The sequence below is a fragment of the Cryptomeria japonica genome, chromosome 11 (assembly GCF_030272615.1).
Source record: "Cryptomeria japonica chromosome 11, Sugi_1.0, whole genome shotgun sequence".
Classification (NCBI taxonomy): Eukaryota; Viridiplantae; Streptophyta; class Pinopsida; order Cupressales; family Cupressaceae; genus Cryptomeria; species Cryptomeria japonica.
Genome location: NC_081415.1, coordinates 274,728,718 through 274,749,930, shown reverse-complemented (window position 1 = coordinate 274,749,930; position 21,213 = coordinate 274,728,718). Strand labels below are relative to the sequence as shown.

At 35.4% G+C, this 21,213-nt stretch overlaps 1 protein-coding gene across 6 annotated transcripts in view; it reads right to left on the bottom strand.

Annotated features, from left to right (window-relative positions):
- LOC131068563 (uncharacterized) overlaps positions 1-7,757 on the bottom strand; it is a 35,273-nt gene extending 27,516 nt beyond the window's left edge. For all 6 annotated transcript variants that reach the window (XM_058003780.2, XM_058003783.2, XM_059214065.1 and 3 more), the window contains exon 1: positions 7,461-7,757. In XM_058003780.2, coding sequence (XP_057859763.2) covers positions 7,461-7,564 — 104 coding nt within the window. In that variant the 5' untranslated portion in view covers positions 7,565-7,757. The remainder of the gene's footprint in view (positions 1-7,460) is intronic.
- Between the last annotated feature and the right edge of the window lie 13,456 nt (positions 7,758-21,213).

Genomic DNA, 21,213 nt, shown 5'->3' with positions numbered 1-21,213 from the left:
ATCTCTATTATGAGAGTATGAAGTAGCTAAAAAATATATCTTTCTATCGCTTGTAGTGATGGATAATCTGCTGCTCCAGATATGTCTATACGAGTATGCAAATATGTATAATGTTATGTTGCTGTTTCTGATATGACAATATGGTTATCCAAATATAAGTAAGCGTATCGCTTATAGTTATAGCGATTAGATGCTGTTTCTGATCTGACTTTATATGCTTGCGACGATGGTAGATGATGCTGTTTCTGATTTGACTATATATGCTTGCAACGATGGTGGCACTTTCTCTGATATTGAACTTGTTCTATATGCAACCAGTTCCTTGACACTCGGCCAAATGCTCAGATTGAGCGATCCAAATAGGATATATAAAAGAGATACAAGATTCAATGCCTTCCTTGGGAATGTGTATTAATTCTCCTTAAATATCTTTGATATGGAATGGTTGCACCCCTTTGATTGGGAATAGTCATGTATTTCCCTTAATCATATTTCTTCATAAATATTTTTTATTGTCTAATCGCACCTTAATATGAACATAAGTTATTAATTGCAGATCATTTGTTAAATGTCTTAACCGATATTTGTTTGATAAGATCATCTTACTTAAACTTATCTGATCGGATTTGCTTAATGATTAATATATTATTAATGCCGATGTCTTCTTGATTATTGCTGATTAATATTGGTGCTGATCGCTGCTTTCTACCCTCTTACAAGTCATGGCTTTATACACGTCCAAAATGAGCTGTCACTGCAGAAGTGGTATCGATGAAGTGAAATATCAATAAGGATGTTTCGCCCTGTCCTATGTGAAGTGATTATTATGGATCACTGTCATGTACGTATTGCTTGTTGATTATATAATCTATTATTTGTCTTGGACAACAAACTGGATTAATATATGTAGATCAATTCATGTCAATGACAATCTTTTTCATTGACGGCATTCCATCATTGCATATTGACATCGATAACAATATTCCCACTCTTGACATAAACTTGTCTATAACATTTGATGTTAACAATCTTCATTCTTCTTTTCTCATTTGTCATCAATGGCAAACTAATCAGATTAAGTTGGAAATGTCCTTGGCCTGCCACACCACAGACCATACAAAATTCTGCTACTGGTTTTATTAGAATTTGGATGGGGACATCACATCCTTCTACCCTAACAATTCACCATAACCCCTTACTTGAGAATAGTGATGATATGCAGGTTCCTTTTCCAACTTGCTCTTTTCAATATTATAATTTGTGAACATTTCATGGATTATAAAATCCTAAATTACATGTCAAAATTTCATTTCTTCTATGTATGAATTTTGTTATAACAAGGATATTCTTCTTTACCTTTCCCCTTACAATGTGTGATGATGCACTTAAATGGTTTAACTTATATGACATAACTTGTACATCTTTTTCTAAGTCGATGAATTATTTCAAAGAATATTGTATGCCAAAGCCTCAAAATCCTACTTCTTATACATTTTAACACTATTAAAATTTAAAACAACTTTTTCCCCATCTACTCACATGATGCAACCCTCGGGTCTTAATGATGACAATTCCTATTCCGCTTTCCTTCCTTACTACCCTTGATACTCCTCTTCATACAATTCCCAATACCTCCTCCCCCAAAGGCTCCTACACTTCTATTGATAATTTATCTTTTGATGTCATTAGTGCACCCTCCCTAAGTGATGATGACGCTCATGCCCTTTATAATGATTACCTTGTCATTGAGCCTCATATCACCTTCACCAACTATCACACAACAAATACCTTAGTTATATCATTCTCCTAAACCTATTTCTTCTTTTGATGCAATGGACCACACAAAACAACATTAATCATGATAACATCATTGACCATTTCTTATGTGATATCCCCATCAGTGACTTAAGAACACAACATGTACAGTTGGATGGTCAGGGGTGGCAGTCATAGTTCAACCGAGCAATAAGAATTAACTCAGCATAGGAATTATAGGTTAGTTACATAGTTCATCTTCTCCAAAAAAGTATAATAAATAATTAAGGGAATGAATGTTCTTTTCAGCAAGAATGATAACAGTACCACCATGAAACATAAAGAACCCTTCAAGAATAAATAAAAGCCATGCCTCCAATAGGAAGAACCCATAAATGAGTCTTGATACACCTGCAGTAAGATAGTTAGCTTCATGATATAAGATTTGCAAGCATCCATAGAAATAAATAAAGTCCTAAAAGTACACGCTTGCCAAACATAAGGATTACTCTCATCCGTACACCTGCCCACAATCATACCCTTCTATATCATGAAGCATCAGTGCATAAAAGGATAGGGTCATGAGCAGATCATTCCGGATTAGCAGCATCCTCACAATCGACAAACTTGCACTCAGACTTACGATCCATTCCAGTCAAATTCCAAATATTAACAGCCTGTACAATATCCAAAATAGCACACATAAGAAGAGACATCCAAAGTCTCAATCACAATTCAGTGCTAACAAATATTAATCAAGGAGATAGATTATCAAACTAACCATTTCATTGGTTAGTTATTATTTCGATTTAATGAAGGAGTCTGTTCCCACCAAAAGACGTGTCTTTCAAACACCGTGTCTCCTCACAAGTATAAGTTCAAGTTCAAAACACTCTCAAAACAGATATGTGTTTATTATCTATTTTATGTGTATCCCGTGGGAAAGCTTGATCTGAGCAAGGACTTCAAGTCCAGAATCGGTTGCACAAGAATACATTCCATATTCGAGAAGGCACCAATTAAATGCAAGCATTTTATATTACAAATCAGAAACAGCATCTTTCGTCATCTGTACCTTCACAATTAGAGTGAAGCACACACAGCCAAAGGCCAAATATTGTAGCTCATCATAACAGATCGTTTATCAGACAAAGCTCGTATCACTGCAAGCTTAAACTTCCACATAAGAGATAGTGAAGGTATCAAGTACCGATCAGAGTATAATCATTGCATAGTTTCCATAGCATGGCCGATATAGCAAAGATATTCCATCTTATCAAATTGATAAGGATTATATGCGGCAAACCGGAGTATTATATCCATTGCACCAGAATAATAGTTACAGATCATATACTGTTTACAATATCAATTGTACAAGTTTGCAAGAATCAATATATTCATATAGCAGAACATACTCACCGTTTCTCATTATAAGTGATAATACTATTATCTTTCTCAGTTTTAAGTTAGTTGCTTAGAAAGAAGACTCCGGTAATTAAAGTATTGATCAATTGTTCCAAATTCGCAAGTTGTCCTAAAATGGGACATTACATCTTAAATACTGAATGTGCTTCTTAATGCCTCAAGCGTCAAAATTCTCCTAACAAACCCCTCCCCACCAATCCTCCACCCATGTTTAAAGCGCCTATTATGAGTGTGAATCCACTCCATTGTAATGCTCAACCTTCTCCTCCCATCATGCTATCCTTCCACTTCCCCTTCCATACTAAGGCACCTATTATGAGTGTGTTTCCACTCCATTCTATTTCTCAGCCTTCTCCTCCCCTCACGTTGTCCTTAAGCTTTCCCTTCCACAAGGAGTATCATAAAGTATTCTTTGTGAATTAACTCCTCACTCTACTCTTCCTATTATTACAATTTCCTCCCACATATTACATCCTCTTCATCTACTCCTAAATTGACTTATGTGCAAATCAAACTCAATGCAGTAGAAATGCAGACTCACTCTTATACCACCCAATATGCCCAACAACTGCTATCATATCCTTCATATTATGAGATCCTCATGCATCCTTTTCTTGTCAATCTTGAGAACCTATGCTTTGACATTGACAATGGTAGGAGGGAATCCCTTGCATCACCTACAAAAATTTGACACTATGTTTAGCTCATACAAATCCAATCTTGGTCAAGTTATTTCCTAGCAATTAAACAATGCATATTTTGGATTGATTTAATTATTTATGTTTTAGCCCAGGTTCACTACATTTCTTTTATGACTTAATGAATACATTAATCCACCAGTTTTAGTTCAACATAGACCCCAAAGCTCATCTTACACAAGTGATACACTACGAACAAACTTTCAATGAAATTCTGGGACTCTACATTTTGTTCTTCTTTCAACATTTGTTAAAAAAGGAATTTACACTTCCTAATAACCATCTCCAAGCTATTTTTTTGGAAAATCCAAGAGAAAGCCAAGTTTCAACCATATCATTCTTTCCTTTACTTATCTCATGTCATGATCCAAGTTAAACAGAAGCTGTCAGCACCTCATTCCCTCCCCTCTAGGGACCTTCCTTTACACAAGCATCCTCTACCCACACCATCTCCCATACCTTCTCCCTCCTCACTTCCTCCACTTCTACCTACTAAGATTCTTCCAAACCCATAACCATATTCTAAACTTCTGAATCTAAAACGACATCCAGTCAAGTCCATCTCACTCCATCCTTTACTTATGTCATGTTGTGATCCAAGTAGAGCATGAGTTGTTAGCACTTGATCCCCTCACCTCTAAGGGCCTTCCATTACACAACCGTCCTCTACCTATGCCTTCTTCCTCCTCACTTCCTCAACTTTTGCCTACTCTTACATTCTTCCAAGCTGATAACTCTATTCTCTCTCTCTCTCTCTCTCTCTCTCTCTCTCTCTCTCTCGTTTCAACTTTTTTATTTCTAGTATTCATATTTTGTCTCTAACCATTCCATAGTTCTTTATTTTTAACTATAAATGTCAAAAAGAATAAAATATATCCTCTCTCTAAATGTCAAAAAGAAAAATTGATTCATGTTAATAATTGTTGACCATTTTTGTGTCAACCTTAGCCATGCAGACAACCGATCTGAGATATCTTCAAATGGCTAAAACCCCCTGTGTTTTTCATCAGGCCTAAAACCCTAAACCCTTAAGGCTTTTGCCTTAACCTTTTTTGGCCTTATTCTTTTCCTTTGCTGACCAGTTGGGGTGGTCATTTCCCTAGAAATTACCGGCCGGAGGATCCCTTCTTCATGGCGGGAACAACCCCTTTCACCCACTACTGGCTGGCGAGAGTTCTTTTTTATCGCTTATTGTGCAGTCGGGAGCTTTCCACTTTTGTTCCTTGCTGCAACTGTTCTATTTTCGCTCGACACGGCAATGAGTGATGCCGACGAGAGTTATATGCAGTTATCACTTGGTAGGTGGTTATTGCTCTTTCCCCGCAAATAGGAACACTGCTACTTTCGCGCAACACAATGATGAGTGATGTGGCCAGCGATATGAAGGAATAGAGTTCTATCGTTGTTTCGCAGCGATTAGGAACTGGGTCCCACCCTTGGCTGCAATATTGCGATGGGTTGTTTGGCTGGTGGGACCAGTTCATTTTCATGGCACAATCACGACCGTCCAATTAAGTGCGAGGATGAAGATTGGGTAGCCCAAATTTAAACTTGAGATGATCGTTGGAATTCAAAACAACTGCTCGGTAGTGGTTGTCGACTCAATGGGTTGAAAATAAGTTTCTGACCCCATCGGCTAACCAAATCTAATCCAATTTATCCCAACCACTTTCGAGCAGCCGCCATTACTCCACCATGACTCTACAACCGCTTCTCTCAAGCCGCCCATGCTCATTTATTGCAGATTGAAGACTTTTTGGGCCTGGCAGAGGACATTCAGACGCTATTCTTGCAAGGATTCTCCCTTTTTTCAGGGATTGTTGCTCTTTGCCAATTCCGGGAGATATTTTCAGACACGCAACCATCAAATCAATCCGTTTGATCTTATCTTTTTTTTTTGTAACCAAACCCTAGCTGGTTAGGGTTTCTGAGCCTAGTGTTTTCATATGAGTTAGGTCTGATCTATAAAGGCAAAACTTGTAACTCTTTCTAAGGGTCCTCTCCATGTTTCTCTTATAGAAACTCATACTTTCTGCAACTATAAACTTTGCCTTGCCTTTATATCAAAAAAATTGTCTGTCTCACCTCTTTTCAATACAAATATTCTATGTAATGCATTTTACCTCTTTATCTGAATGCATTCTTTTCTGATTCTTAGTTTATGTGATTGTGTTAACAAAATCTGTAGACGTTGTCTGTAAATTGATTTTAGTTCCTCTCTTCATCTTACAGTATTCTAACCTTTGCATGTTCTTAGGGAGCTGATTAGGATAGGAAATTGTGTGTATCTTTGGGTAGTTTTCATTGATGTCTTGTGCAATTATGGGCAAGGAGGATCAACTTTTAATCTAGGTGCATGACCTCTTTTCTTTTTCAACATTCCTTCTCCCCTTTTCCCCTCCAGATCATTAGAATAGGTTTTATAAGCGTTGGGTTGGTCCAACACTGCACCCTGATTGATAAGAAAGACGGCCTTCTCTGGAAACTCAACCTCACATGCACAAAGTCCCACATTTGGAGGTTGTTTCCATGTTTCACAAGGTTGTTGAGCACTAGTGTTCAACAAGGGTGCAAACTTTTGTGACAACAATAATCTTATGAAATTTTTTAAATTTTATTACATGTTTGCATCATCTCTATCTATCTATCTATCTATCTATATATATATATAACACTATTTCTTGTCAGTTGTCACATTGTCATCTTTTCTTTCCTCGATTCTGATGAATATGGCTGGGTCAAATATCAACCAGCACTTAATAAGACATTTGAGTTGAAAGCTCCTCTGTGTAGCAATTAAGCAGAAGAATAGGCACTGGTTGCTAGGGTTCCACAACAATCCAAGGATTGATTTGAGAAGAAGATTTGTATAAAACCATTTTTTCTCTTTTATAACTCCTCAACATTTTGTATAAAATTAACATAAAGGATACATGAAAATATCTGGATATTATTACCAACCAGAAGAAACTGAGAATTCAATAGTGAAAACTTTAAACAGGAATTCTGAATTTCTAAAACCTTCTAAAACTATGATCATCGAAAAAACTATCCCTACACCAGAGTCCTTTTAGGGCAAACTTTTAGTTACAAGATAGGGCATGCTTGACAGGCAGAGTTTCATTCATGCCAGTGTGAACGTGGCCTGCAACATTTCTACAAGTTGTTAACCTGGGTCCCATCATCGTAAGCACCTATCCATGCCCTGAAGGCTAGTACACCAGAAATACAGGTTCTGATCCATAATTATATCTGGGTGTGGTGCCATGTGATAAGACAGAATTCCTATAGGCTGCCACATCCATACAAACTGGAAGCTCGATACCCTCTGTAAGTTCCAACATTTTTTCCCTCAAATTACTTTGAAAGAGAAAAAACTTAGACATCTAAAAAGGCCCTAGCACAAACAATGAATGCACTAGACAACCAAATTCTTTGCATAACAGTTCTTAAGGATGTGAATCAGTTTTAATGTATGACTAATAGCAGTAATCTCACCCAGAAAGAAAAAGACAACTTATTGACACACCCAAGAGTTGAACCGGCCACATAGAAACTTAAATCAAAGGAGTTATTAAATACCTTGGAGGCGGCGGTGGATGGTGAGATAATGAAACTGACGTTTGCTGTATGCCTGCAAACATTCTCCTCCCAATGCAGGATGGTGTATAAACTGAATATGCCATTTCATGAAGGCCAAGACTTGGTAGATTATACCATCTTGCACAAGTTCCAATCAGGCTTCCACAAAAAAGAATTACAACCTAAAACCAGGGACTTCATATAGGCGATCGTGAGGCACATTTAATGGCTGGCAGAAGCATTTCTCGTGAAAGATGTGGTTTCTTCAGTTGCCGTGGGGAGCCCATGGGAGAAGTATTTGATGTCATGATATTTATTTTTTAAATATGAAAATTAAGTTCAAAGTAAATAAAATAGAAAAATATTGTATTTTTTAAAATGTGTATATATAAAATAATATTAAAAAATTAAATGAATTAAATATATATTTTTTCTTTATATCTTAAATTCGTTTATCTAAACAACAAATTGAATACATGCATTTCTAGAGATAAAAATATCAAATATCTTTCAACATCTTTTAAGATGGATGTATTTAAGATGTTTATATTAGTAATTCGGTTTTGATTTTTATTATAAAAAATTTTAAAATATATTTTAATTTGCTTAAGATTTTCTTAATTTTTTTATTTAGTAAAAATATGATTTAACTTTTTTATGTTTCAAATTAATTATTTTATGTAAATATAGAAGTACTATAATTGAGTGTAGTGAATTTCTAGATTCTATGTGTAGATTGAAATTATTGATTATTATATGTTGTAGAGATAAATACATTTTATAATAATAAATATTTAGCTCTCATTGATTAGTTATACCAATTAATTCAATGATTGACTTGGATAAAAGAGTTGAATGTAGACAAGCAACGAAATAAATATTAAAATTGATAAAAAAAAATATGGTTGTTCTTAGATTTGTATGCAATTAGAAATATTCAATTGTATTTGTGTTCTATAATGTGTTATTTGAATTTGTTATCATATCAACAATAATGAAGTTTCAACAAACTAGAAATTGGTATGTTTTGTTAAGAGTTAAAAACTACATATTGGACCCTAATCTAGAAAGTGGCAACCCCAAACCTAAGTGTAGCTCTAATTCTATAATGGTGGCCTCGAAATGTTTTTATGCTCTTTAAAAACCTCTTTGCCCATGAATATATGTTTTTAATAGAATCTTGTTTTAAGTGGAAGAATATGTCACTTGCCTTAATTAGAGTTGAGCCTTATTCATTGATTCAATAATGTTTGAATAAGATCATAGACATGCATATGTGTCATTCATTTTATATGTAAGTATTGATACAAGGACTCCTCTTTGAGTGAAAACTATGTTGTTATGAAGTATTGCAATCATGCTAATGATCTAGGGATTTACCCTTTTATATAATACCCTAGCATTTAAATTTATATATTTTGTGTTGGAGTTGATAGATAATGACTATTTGGAATCAAGTGAATTTGGGCTCACAATTGCATTTGAATTTAGAAAATACGATTGAAGCCTACCCTAGTAGTCCTAATATAGGACTAGAGTCACTCAAGTGGTCTTAATCCAACATTGGGAAAAGGGGACTCATGTTGAGTTCAAGTATATGATGAATGCCAATTCTAGATTAGAAATACACCATTTGAATATGAGGCCACTACAATAAGGACAAAAGACAAAGCAAGTCCAAAATGTGTGGGAAGTACTTTCCACTTCTACACATACATAATTATAAAATAATAATTTTATTCATATTGTAATTGATAAAGTTTTAGATTATGTATCTTATTTGATAATGATTATATATAATATAATATATAAAATAATTTTAATATTATATTAATGTAATATGCATTATATATTTCTAGTCTATGAGAACTATAGCAAGAGATTTTACAATACTATGTATTTTTATTTGCATCAACATGTTAGATCACACTTGGTGATACATCATTAATATGAAAGCAAATGATGGTAGGATTGCATAGTAGGATATTATATTAGTATCATTATATAATGATGTAATCTTATTTTTAATTGCTTCCATTTTGCTTTTGTTTTGTTGATGGATCATATTTTGTGAAATAAAATAGTAATATAAATTAAAAAATAAAATCTACTAAAATTATACTAATATATTATATGTATGTTAATATAATGCTTGTTTATTATGAGTCAAGGAAATAAAGTATTTTTAGAAAGTTATTCTCTTAATAATTTATATCTAATACAATGATCATTTTTTATCAACAAACAATTTGATAAAAGAGCATGGAGAAAAAGTAACTAAAAAGAGATTTGGATGCTTATCTAATTTGACTTAGTTATAGTTTAATCTTATTACTGACTAACTCTAATGGTATGACAAATCATATAAAATTGAGATCTAATAAGAGATCTACAATAAGGGCTTTGTACGGACTTTGTGTGGAGAATTACGATATTATAGATAAAGGTTGCACCATGCAAATTAATCCTAGACTAGGTCACATCTTACAACTCATCTTGGACTAATCTATATTATGCAACCTTATCGTGTATTGGCATGGACTTAAAATATTAGTTGTCTTTGCTTAAAAACATATCTACCTTTGGCCACTCTTAAAAGCATAGCGGGAGTTAATTCTAGACTAAATGAAGGTACTTGGATTATCTCAATGATACTCAAACATAAGTAAAAAAAATAAGATATTGCAAACAAATTAATCGTGTATTTAAGAATGTAGATTTGACGTATTGGTGAATCAATGTTACATCTAGTTATAAAATTTAACTTTAAGTGTTCTTGAACTGTGAGCTCTTTGTTCTCACAAATGACTTAAGGAATCTCTTTAAATAGGTTTCTAGAATCTATAATTAAAAAAATATATAGTGCACAAGCTAACAAGTGTTGGGAAAATAGGTGTTGTACACCTTGCATGATAATGTTTATAATTGTAATGTGGAGAAATAGGGTTCACTAGCTTGTATGGGCAAACTAGGAAGCTTAGGCCTACTTCTGCTTTAATTACTTTGAAAGGGAGAATGATCCACTTTGCCCGAGATGTTCTTAGGCACAAGGTGAATTCAGTGGTTCCTCATGGGGTTACTTGAAAGATGACTCTACAATTTAGGAAGAAGGGTGCAAGATAGGGTGAAAATATGACATTTTTATATGCACAGGGAAACAGTGAACTGACAGATCGATTTTGAAAGAAGATCTAGTAGAGCACACTATAACCAACGTGTAGAAAAAATCTCAGGAAAAAATGAAGGGAGCAAGGTGCCTAGCTTGACTTACTTCCAAGAGACAGAGGTGGTATGCTCGGCTTGCTCCTGGTAGTTTCAGCTCCAATGAATTGTAGACTATAGATCTCCACTTGCTTGCTTTATACCTATTTTCATGGGTCTGTCACATGTTCTTGTACATAGAAAGGAGGGAAAATGTTGGGTAGAAAGGGGTTTTCCTATGTCAAACCTCAGTTTTGGAATCAACCTTGAAGTTGAATTGAAATGTACTTGAAAGGAAATCATGTTGGTATGTAGTAGAGGCTAGATTTGAGAATGAGAATGTCTTATAACTTGATGATGCATATGCTTATTTGAAGATGATCACAAATGTTGATGCAATAGCATGACTCTATAAAAGACCTGAAAGGACATCATAAAAGACATGCTTGCATGAAGGTTGTTGAAAGTTGCCACAATGAAGAATATGGTGGGATGAAATGTCTTGAATGCTTGAATTCCCTATAGTTCTCCTCCCGTTTACTTTTGTTCCATATTCATGATCCAGACCTAAAACGAGGGGGGACACCTTAAATATATACCTCTCCCAATAATTTTGGGGTACAAAAATTGAAGCAGGCCAACACAAGAAAATATTTCTCTCTTAACCAAGCTGACCATTAAGTGGTTTGAATTTGGGCCCCAACACAAGGGAGCGAGGCAACTTGATTGGCCCACTCCTGGGAGAGGGTCGCCATAGGCACCTTGCTCCCTCCAATGTGGCCCCAAATTGGAACCTAAGGTCCAAATTGGGAAGGAGAAGCCAAAATGAAATATGGAATTGAGTTGGGATGAATGGGACTGGAGTGGGAGGCCATACATACTAAAATAAGGCATAAGTAAGAAATTGCATAAGAATGCAATTTACAACACTACATTTAGGCCCCGCTTTAGCGAGAGTATGATCCTACACACATACTCACAATAAAGTAGAAGAAAGAGAAAGAGAGAGAGGCATTGGGAAAGAATCCAAAGAGATAAGACATCACTAAGTTTAAGGGAACAAGCCCTCAAACCAAGGATCCTAACTCACACAACTACATGCAAGGTCACACAAAAACAAAAAACAAAGACAAATAAAAACAAAAGACACAAACAAAGGGGTTTAGTACTAAAAATAAAGGCTCCAAGTCCATTAGTTGAAGAGACCTCAATATTCAAAATGTCTCAAATACTAATATCACCTTCAGAATGTTATTGCAAGAGCACAAGTGGTCACTTAGAAAGAGAAAGAGCACACATTAAAGATGATACAAGACTCCATAGTCCAATAAAATATCAAAGTATGCTATGGGATCATAGAAGAGGGATAAGGATAGCATGGATTCCACGAACTAGCAAGATGTGTTATGCTAGGTGATCGATGAAAGAGGAAGGTTGAGTAGAAAATATTCTAGCAAGTTGTGATATACTAATTCCACTCATCCTAAGAGATTTCAATGCAAAGAGAGAGTTGATTTTATTCTATTAAGTTGTGTTGTGCTAGTCAACCCATCCCAACAATAACTAAGGAAAACATTGTCTTTGAGTAAATCTATCAAAACGGTGCAAAATGATGACCAAGGAAAGCATTATCTCCAAGGAAATTTGTTAAGTGCAAAAGGATGACCAACAAAAGCATTGTCTCCGAGGAAATATACTAACAATAGTGCAAAAGGATAACCAAGGAAAGCATTGTCTCCAAGGAAATCCACCAAAAATAGTGCAAAAGGATGGCCAAGGAAAGCATTGTCTCCAAGGAAATCTATAATATAATACACAAGGAGGCCACATAGATTCCCCCCTCCTTAAGATGGTAGTTTAGGGCTATGTTGACATCTTAAGGAAAAGAAGAAAAAGGATACACACCTTCAATCACCAAGGAGATATCCATAAACAAGGATGTACATTCAACCCTAGCCAAAGAGGCATAACTCTTGTGAGCCAAAGAAGAGATAATTGTGAGATATCTTGCAACAAGTGTAAAAGGGGTCCTTTTGAGGGATACATAAGAGGGAGGAGGAAGAGATCATTACTCAAAGACATCTACCTCCAAGAAGAGATCTTGAACAAAAATAGCATCATTAACCAAAAGAAAGGAAGGAGAAACAAGAATTCACACCTTCTTCCCATTGCTAGGTAAAGGGATTCTTGATGAAGGATAAAACGCTTTTTGGCTCCAAGTGAGGGATGTGTTTAAAATAGACATGCATCATCAATCATGGAAGAGGTTGTACCCAAGAATACACACCTCTTGCATAAGAGAGAATCCTTGAGAAAACAAACAATCCCACACAAGAAATGGCATTGTATCATAAGCAAATACCACCCAACCAAGGAAGTAAAAAGTGGATCTTTAGTGAAGAATTGCACACATTCACTAAGGAGATATTATTCATAAGAGATGTACCATTTAAAACAAAGAATAGGTCCTAAACAAGGAATGCACATGTACTCACATGAAGGATGATTCCATGCAAGAAAGGAAATAAAGTTATGAAAAAATCAACCCAAATGAAAAAGCAATCTTTGAAAAAGAGAGAATTTCAATATTATACTTGCCCCCCCAAGCATGGAGACAAGGAAGAATGACTATTATTTTATTGTCTAAGTATGATTAGATATTAAGTTGTACCATCACTCATTACAAAGAGCCCCGAATTAAGGTAAACTACCAATGTCATAGGGTAAGGAGAAACATAATAAGCACTCAAATGTTATGCAGAAGGAATAAGATGGGAGTCCAACTTATTGTTATAAAGTATTTGAATGATACCAATTACAACAAATTATTTAATTTTATTCCTCAAGTCATGGCATTCATTGGTGGAATGGCCATGGATTTGATGATACTTGCAAAAAGAAGGATTATCTTGATGTTTCTTACAATTCTTTCTTCATTTTTTAAAAGGTAAAGTAATTAAGTTGGCTTTAAGAAGCCTATACAAAATACTTTCTTGTTGTGATGAAAAGTCAAGAATAGATTCATTAGACAATGGGGGAGGGTAATTATAATGTATTGCATAAGGGCATGTTGAAGGGCCAAAAGGATGAATAGATGAAGAAGGAATATCCTTTGTAAGAAGCTTAGTTGGAAAGAAGGATCCTTATCGTCTAAGGCTTCATCCTTGTTTAGTGTAGATAAATCATGAATGAAATGCATAACACCATTTTGCTTGAAAATATGTTGATGATTAAGGTAAGCTCTAGGAGAATAAGAAGGATCTAGAGAAATTGATATAAAAATATTTTGACCTTGTCCCTTTTGCACTAAAGCATCTTTATGAAAAGAGGGTGGTGTCATGTTGCACATAAATGTTATCTCTTCATTAGAAAGATCATTGATAGGATTATTGTAATAAGATACCCTAGGAGAGGTACAACAACTCACCAATGCTTCATCTCTAGAGGTAAAGTCATTGAAATGAAAGGTATCACTAGGAAAGTTATAATGTCATCCTCTTGCACCAAATGATCTTCACATGTAAGAAAAACTTTGTGGGGAGGATTAACACTATCCATCAATGCTTCATTTCTAATGATAAATACCATCTGATGGAGTGTAAGATTTGTGTCAATGGAATAATAATAAACAATTACACAACAACCAATGAAGCATTACATGAAAGAGTAAAAACAAATTTAAAACGATCAAACCACTCCCTCAAATCACCTCATTGCTCTATTCTTGGGGACCTAACGTGTTCATATGATGGCTCTTAGATGTGTGATATTGCAAGATGACAACTCAAGAAATGAGAATGATATGATTCGATGCTAAGATCTACAATGATATGCAATGCAATTCTAAACTATGATGAAAAATGCAAGGAAAACCATTACACTAGATGCAAAATGATACTATGATAAGCTAATTATGATGCAAAGAGAGCTAATTATGTTGCTAAAGATTATACTAAGATTGTTGATAATTCTAGAAAATGCTAAGGATGCTAAGGGGGCTCTCATGTTTGAAAAGAGGGTTGTTTATATATTTTTCAGTACCAAGGTTGATGTGGTACAAATCAATGATCAGGATTTGATCTAGAGATATCAACAATCAAAAGAGAAAAAGTTGGAGAGGAGGTTGAAGGGGAGGACACATGCTATTGCTAGAGAGACAAGTGTCAAGGAATCTCCACCAAGTGCCAACAAATAGGCAAGTGGCAAAGAGAGGAGGGACAAGTGGAAAAGGTGTCATGTGTCCTTAAGGGAGGATGCACAACCCACAAGAGCTTAGGATAAGGAAGTTAGAGGAGATAGGGTTGGTTAACCCATGGTTAGGCTAGTGGTTGGTTAGAAGAAGGTTAGGTTAGGAGGTGGTTAAGAGTTAGGACACATGTGTCCAAATTTGGATTAAAATTCAAATTAAATGGTGGGGAATGATTAAATAAAAATAATAATTAAATTCACTTATTTAATTAGGAAAATAGAAGAAATGAATTAAGGTGGGATGAGTTGGGAAAAATGAGCCATATAAACAAATTAATTAAATTCATTTATATAGTAGAAGAATTAAAAGGCTTTAATTAATTAAATAACTTCGTATTTAATTAATTTATCTCTAGACCAAATTTTAGTGTATACATTTTGCCCCACTTTGAAGTGATGTGTGACAACACATCAGTTCAAAGAAAAATTCTTTCGATGCCCCAGACCCTTTGAGTACTGATAAAAATATCAATTTTTGCCCCAGACTTCGATAATCGCGTAGTAATGCATGTATGCCCCCTCGAGAAATGAATCAGAGAGTTTGTCAATTTTTAATAAAAATTAGCAATTTTGAAATTTTTATGATTTTTTTTTGAATTTTTTAATTTTTCTGCTATATTTTCAAATTTTTAAATTGTCTTGATCAATTCATCTCCTGATAAAAAGGACAAAACTAAATGGCTTTGAAAATTTAATTGATTTAAAAAAATAAAAACATTGCCACTTAATTCACTTTTCCATTTCACTTTTTAAAAGGGGTAAAAATATAATCATTTACCATTTAACTCATTTGCATTTTGAAAATTTGAACTTTGGAGCTCTTAAGCAACATGGTGATCCCCCAACAAAATCATTGATTTGAGCCCGTACGGTGATATCAGCGGCCATTTGAGTACGATCCTCCGATATGCAAAACAAAAAACCCTTCTTGTATGATTTTTTTGAGTTTTTGTTCCATGTTTTTCGGATTTCCACACATTTTTAGCGTTTCAAATTTTTGCTTTAGCATTTTAAATTAGGGTTTTAGCATTTTTTATTTCTTTAGCATTCTCAACCTTTTTGTTAGCTTTTTAAGTGTTGTAGCATTCTTGGTGTTTTAGTCTTTATGCTAGCATTTTAGGTTAGTGTTAAAACATTTATAGCGGTCTAGCGTTTCTAGTCATAGAGTTAGTATTTGTAGTCAATGTTTTAGCACTCTGAGTTATTTAGCATTTTGATCAAATGGTTTAGCACTTTCAGTACGTAGATTAGAGTTTTAGATTGTCTAGCACTCCCAACCACTTTTTTGGCATTTTGATTAAACAGTCTAGCATTTCGGTTTCAGTATGGCCGTTTCAATTTTAGAATGGTTAAAATATAATTTTTTCGTCTTCCTGTTTGATTGATTTTGATCAATTTCAATTACCGTGATGTTATTAGGTCAATAGGATAGATGATAATGACCTCATGATGAATGAGAGTCGATGATGAAAGATCAATGTGATTGATTGAATCTCACCTGAGCTGAGTAGATTGATAGATTGATTGATAGATATATTGATTGATAAATCAAATACTGATACTATGATTTGATATGCTCATAGGAAGACCCAAGTGTTCTTCAGGATCGAGAGAGATTTCTAAAGACCTAACAGTTGATATCGCACCTTACACAGGTGAATCTTGACATTATTGATAGATGTGGACTATCTTCCTTGATCTATATGCTCTGATATACAATCAATCGAGGTTTGTTGACCGCCTTGGCCAAGAGATGGTACAATGAGCATAACAATTTCCACCTACCTACTACGAGATGATAGTGACGTCGGAAGACATGTGCAGGATCTTATAGATTCCAGTGATGGGAGATCTTGTCTTCTACAATTTGATCGAGTAGGCCAATACATATGCACTCAGGCGGATCTTTCATGATGATCTGATTTGCAGCAATGACATCCCCTGGCAGGAGATGTTGGACTTGTCATATGCTCCACTTTCTACTATTCTTGTCGGATTCGTCATAGGATTACTTTGTCTTGATCATGGGTCAAAGGGGTTATCTACTAGTTGGGGTCACTTATTAGAGTAGATGATCATACAGGGCACACGGTTCTCCTGGGGTTCCTACATACTTTCACATCTATATCATGATCTTCATCGGGTTGTGTATCTTGGAGCTACTAGTCTATCAATAGGTGTGACACTACTTTAGATTTGGGCCTAGGAGCACATGGCCATTACACGCCCGTTATTAGATAGGGATCGAACAGTTGGGAGACCTTATGTTTATGGGTATACAGGTGTTGTTGTCCAGCAAAAGCTGGGAAAACTAAAGTACTAGCAACGAGCGTTGGATGAGTTGGATAGAGTTATTTGGAGGTCATACCGAGATTGCGAGCCATGGGCAGAGGATGTGCTCAAGATGGCATATGTGTTTGCTTCCTGATACCTGATTGGATCCACTCCATATGTTATTGAGCACTTCATTATTGCATGAGTGCTGAGACAATATGGGCGAGTACAGGGACCTTCGTAGGGCATAGCTCATTACACATGGAGACGATAAGATGTGGTCGATTGGGGGCCTACCATTACTTGTGATGTAGTATATGTAGAGTATTTGTCACTTGGAGGGAAGGATTGGGATTACCTATCAGGCACTATTGATCTAGGGAATGACCACCTAGTATGCGCAGTACTTTGTTGCTCACCCTTTCCCTCGATTATCAGACCCCGATGAGTCGATTCTAACATTTGACAATGGTGAGGATATACCACCATGATGATTGATCAGACGAAGGAGGGGTGCAAATGAGGTTGGACAGGGTGGTGGAGATGGAGGAGATGGGGGTGATGGTGGTGGTGATGGCAGAGATGGAGGTGGTGGTGGCAGCTCAGCAACAATAGGTACAATAGGGGCTAGTAGTTTGAGGCCTCGTAGAGAGATACCTACTAACTAGGAGGCACGAGTAGTTTGGTGGAGGAGGTTTGGAGGATAGGGAGGGTAGGTGCAATAGGCTCCCCTAGTAGAGGCCTGACAACAGGTACAATAGGAGGTACCACAACAACCTCGATAGATCTAGATTAGAGTGTCATCCCACTAGTAGGAGGCATAGATCAGAGGCCTCGAATGCTCAATACATGAGTTATAGGGGTAGATTAGCCAACTATAGGCCTAGTTGGCACAGGTGTAGGCCTAGGTGTAGACTCTGATAGCAGAGCAGGATGCTGCGATACAAAGATATGATCGAGCTGAGGAGTTAGTACATACCATGCAATAGACAGCCTCCCAGGGACTGACCAAGGATACTCTAAGGGATCTCACATATCATTCAAGATGGGTTGACTACTATAGAGGTCTTTATTTCTAGGTTGTTCCCCCGAAGAGACAAGCAGAATCATATGCACAAAGTTCTAGACATAGGGGATCTCGGCGAGGAATAAAGAGTCGTGGTGTCACAGGCCCTAGGAGATACTCAGGAGGTGCAGGGGGAGTAGGTCCTCCAGGTGGTGTTGTAGTGAGCATAGGTGTTATTAGACCCCCAAATTCTAAGGAGAGTTCAGGCCATTGCCCCACTTGATACAAATACCACATATTTGATTTTTGTTATATACACTTTTGTTGAGACATTTGATGATTCACACCATTCATTTTTGTGATGTATCTCTCATACTCTATGATATCATTGTATACTGGACATTGATTCTTTTTTTATTATATGAGATGTAGTAGAGACTTGATGAGATCCCTATATGCTTTTATGATGTGATGGATGCATGTAGCTACATTATGGATGCATTTACCTTTTTTATATGCTCTATATGGTTTACTTGATGGATGTATGCATTTATTTACATGTATAGATGATTTTATGATATGCAATTTATGCGCTTTACTGATCATGAGATGTATTTTATGATGATGCTATTTATGATGTTTCTATGTACATAATTATGTGAGGGATGATTATGCTTATGATGATCTATGGGGTTTATGCTATACAAAAATGATTATGCTATGATGTGATGCATTCTTATATGGACATTTAATATTTCTCATGTACAATGGAAATAATTGTGAAATGGATGAGATGTAATGCTATGCAATGGTTACTAATATGTGATGATTCATGCATATGTACATGATAATGTCATGAATGATGATGAATATGATAATGTAGATGGTGAATTTATGCAATAATGACATGTAATTTTATGTATGAATTTATTTATGTACTATTGATATGCAATGTGCAGTGATATGGTGTGAAATGACATACACGATGAATGCATTGCATGCATTAATTACATGAATGCATTGATCTAAAAGGAAACTATATGTGATAACTATTTGAATGCAATTATATACAAAATAGTTAATGCAATGCAACAATTCTAATGCATCTACATGTGAAATGAATATAATGATGATGGAATGTTAATGAATGAAATGTTATGCAGATAGAATGATTTATTTTGTAAATGTCCAATATACTCAATATTTTAATACTCGAGATAACATAATTTGAAACCTCAGCCTTTGAGAAAATGATACCTGGCCTAATTATGTAACCTGAATGTGATATGAATGCAATCTAGTCTAAATATGCAAAAATACAAAATAATGCAATGCTAACATCGGACCAATCATTTGATCATGTTTTTATCATCATTGAACCTTTTAAAATGTTGTAAGAAAATACAAACATCAATGGTATGATTTAACCATGAGGACCTGAGTACTACTTACATGGATTTTGATATTGCAAGTGAACACAAGCATCGAGGTATGATTGAACCAAGATGACCTGAGTGTTGCTTGTGTGCAAATAGACAAGAGTTAATCATCTTCCTATGCAAACCCAAAATATCATCAATGGTATTTGGTTGATCATGTCCCGTGACAAATTTGAATAGTAGCAATGATTAACTGATAGACAACAGATAAAGAAAAAAAGATCATCCATTAATATTTGTTTGTTTGATGTTGAGTTTGATTTTGATACTTGTGCTCAATGTTCATCATTGGATTTTGCAATCTTTGTTTTTGTAAGCATTGTCTAATTGTTGTTTGTCTGTTGCTTTTAAGCTCAATGTAGATTGCTACTGAGTAGGCTCAAAATTTTGCCCCCAGTCCATTTATTATGAGTAAATACAATGATCCAAACTAATGCAAGAGCATCCCCGGTCGATGAGCAATCTTGCATCAACCAAAAATATCTATTTTAGTTCCTACTCAGTTCAGTGGTGCAATTTTTGTGTTGCTTTAAGTATTCTCTAGTAGTTATTCCTTTTCTGTTGCGTATTAGATTCTTGGCTTTTAGACATGTTCTTATTTCTTATTCCATATTTTCAGTTCCTTTGGATTCTTTTCTAGCAAGTTATTGCTTTCAAATTGTCTATTCTTGGTTCCCAGAGCAGTTTTGAGCTTAATGACTAGTTGGAGATTTCTTCTCATGCGGAGCAATTTCTTGTCTTGTGAATCTAATTGGCACCACATACGATGTTCCTAGGCCCTCGATCAACCTTCCTTGGTGGTCCACACTTAATTATTGTCTTTCGCAGAGGATATCTTCACATTTTGGGTCCAACCTATTACACGTTTCATTTTCCTATCTTGGAGAATATAATCTTTTGTGACCGACCCAAATGTGTTCTGGATGCTATATATAATGTTACATTTGATCCTTTGGTAGAGAAGTGAAGATAGTTGATGATTTAGATTTATGATTTGTAATTGGAACTCCTCTAAAGGTCTGGATGGATCATTTTCTGGAACGTAAGTTGTAATAAGGTTTGTAAGCCTGTATGTTTGCTTGCATGTTGCCAGCTTGATTTTAATGAATCTATGACACTGCAAATGTGGAATTGTGCATTTTTTACCTTATGTTTTGTTGCTTCCATTGTGCTTTTTATTAAGGCAAAAACGGGTTTTGAAAGGACCCAAAACCCTTTAACAGAAAAGTAGTGAGTAGTCTAGACTTAACAAAGAATTAAGCCTAAGAAGACCACAAGATCCAACTAGCCCCATATAAAAACAAAAAGCAACATTACATCAAAGGGGCATTAGCTAAACAAGCCAAAATTACAAAACCAAATACCAGCAGATAAAATCGGGCACAAAAACACTAGTAGAACCAAAACTAGCGCAGGGACAATAGAAAACCAGTAGTACTCCAGTTGCTTCATAGACTAATCCATCTCTTTTTCGATCTCAATCATAGTGTTGGTGATCTTCTTAATCTTCTTAAAGTCAAGAGGAGGTCTCGCTGCCTTTCTCTTAAAATTGCCTCTTGTCCTTTTACTGGGGCTTGTGGATATG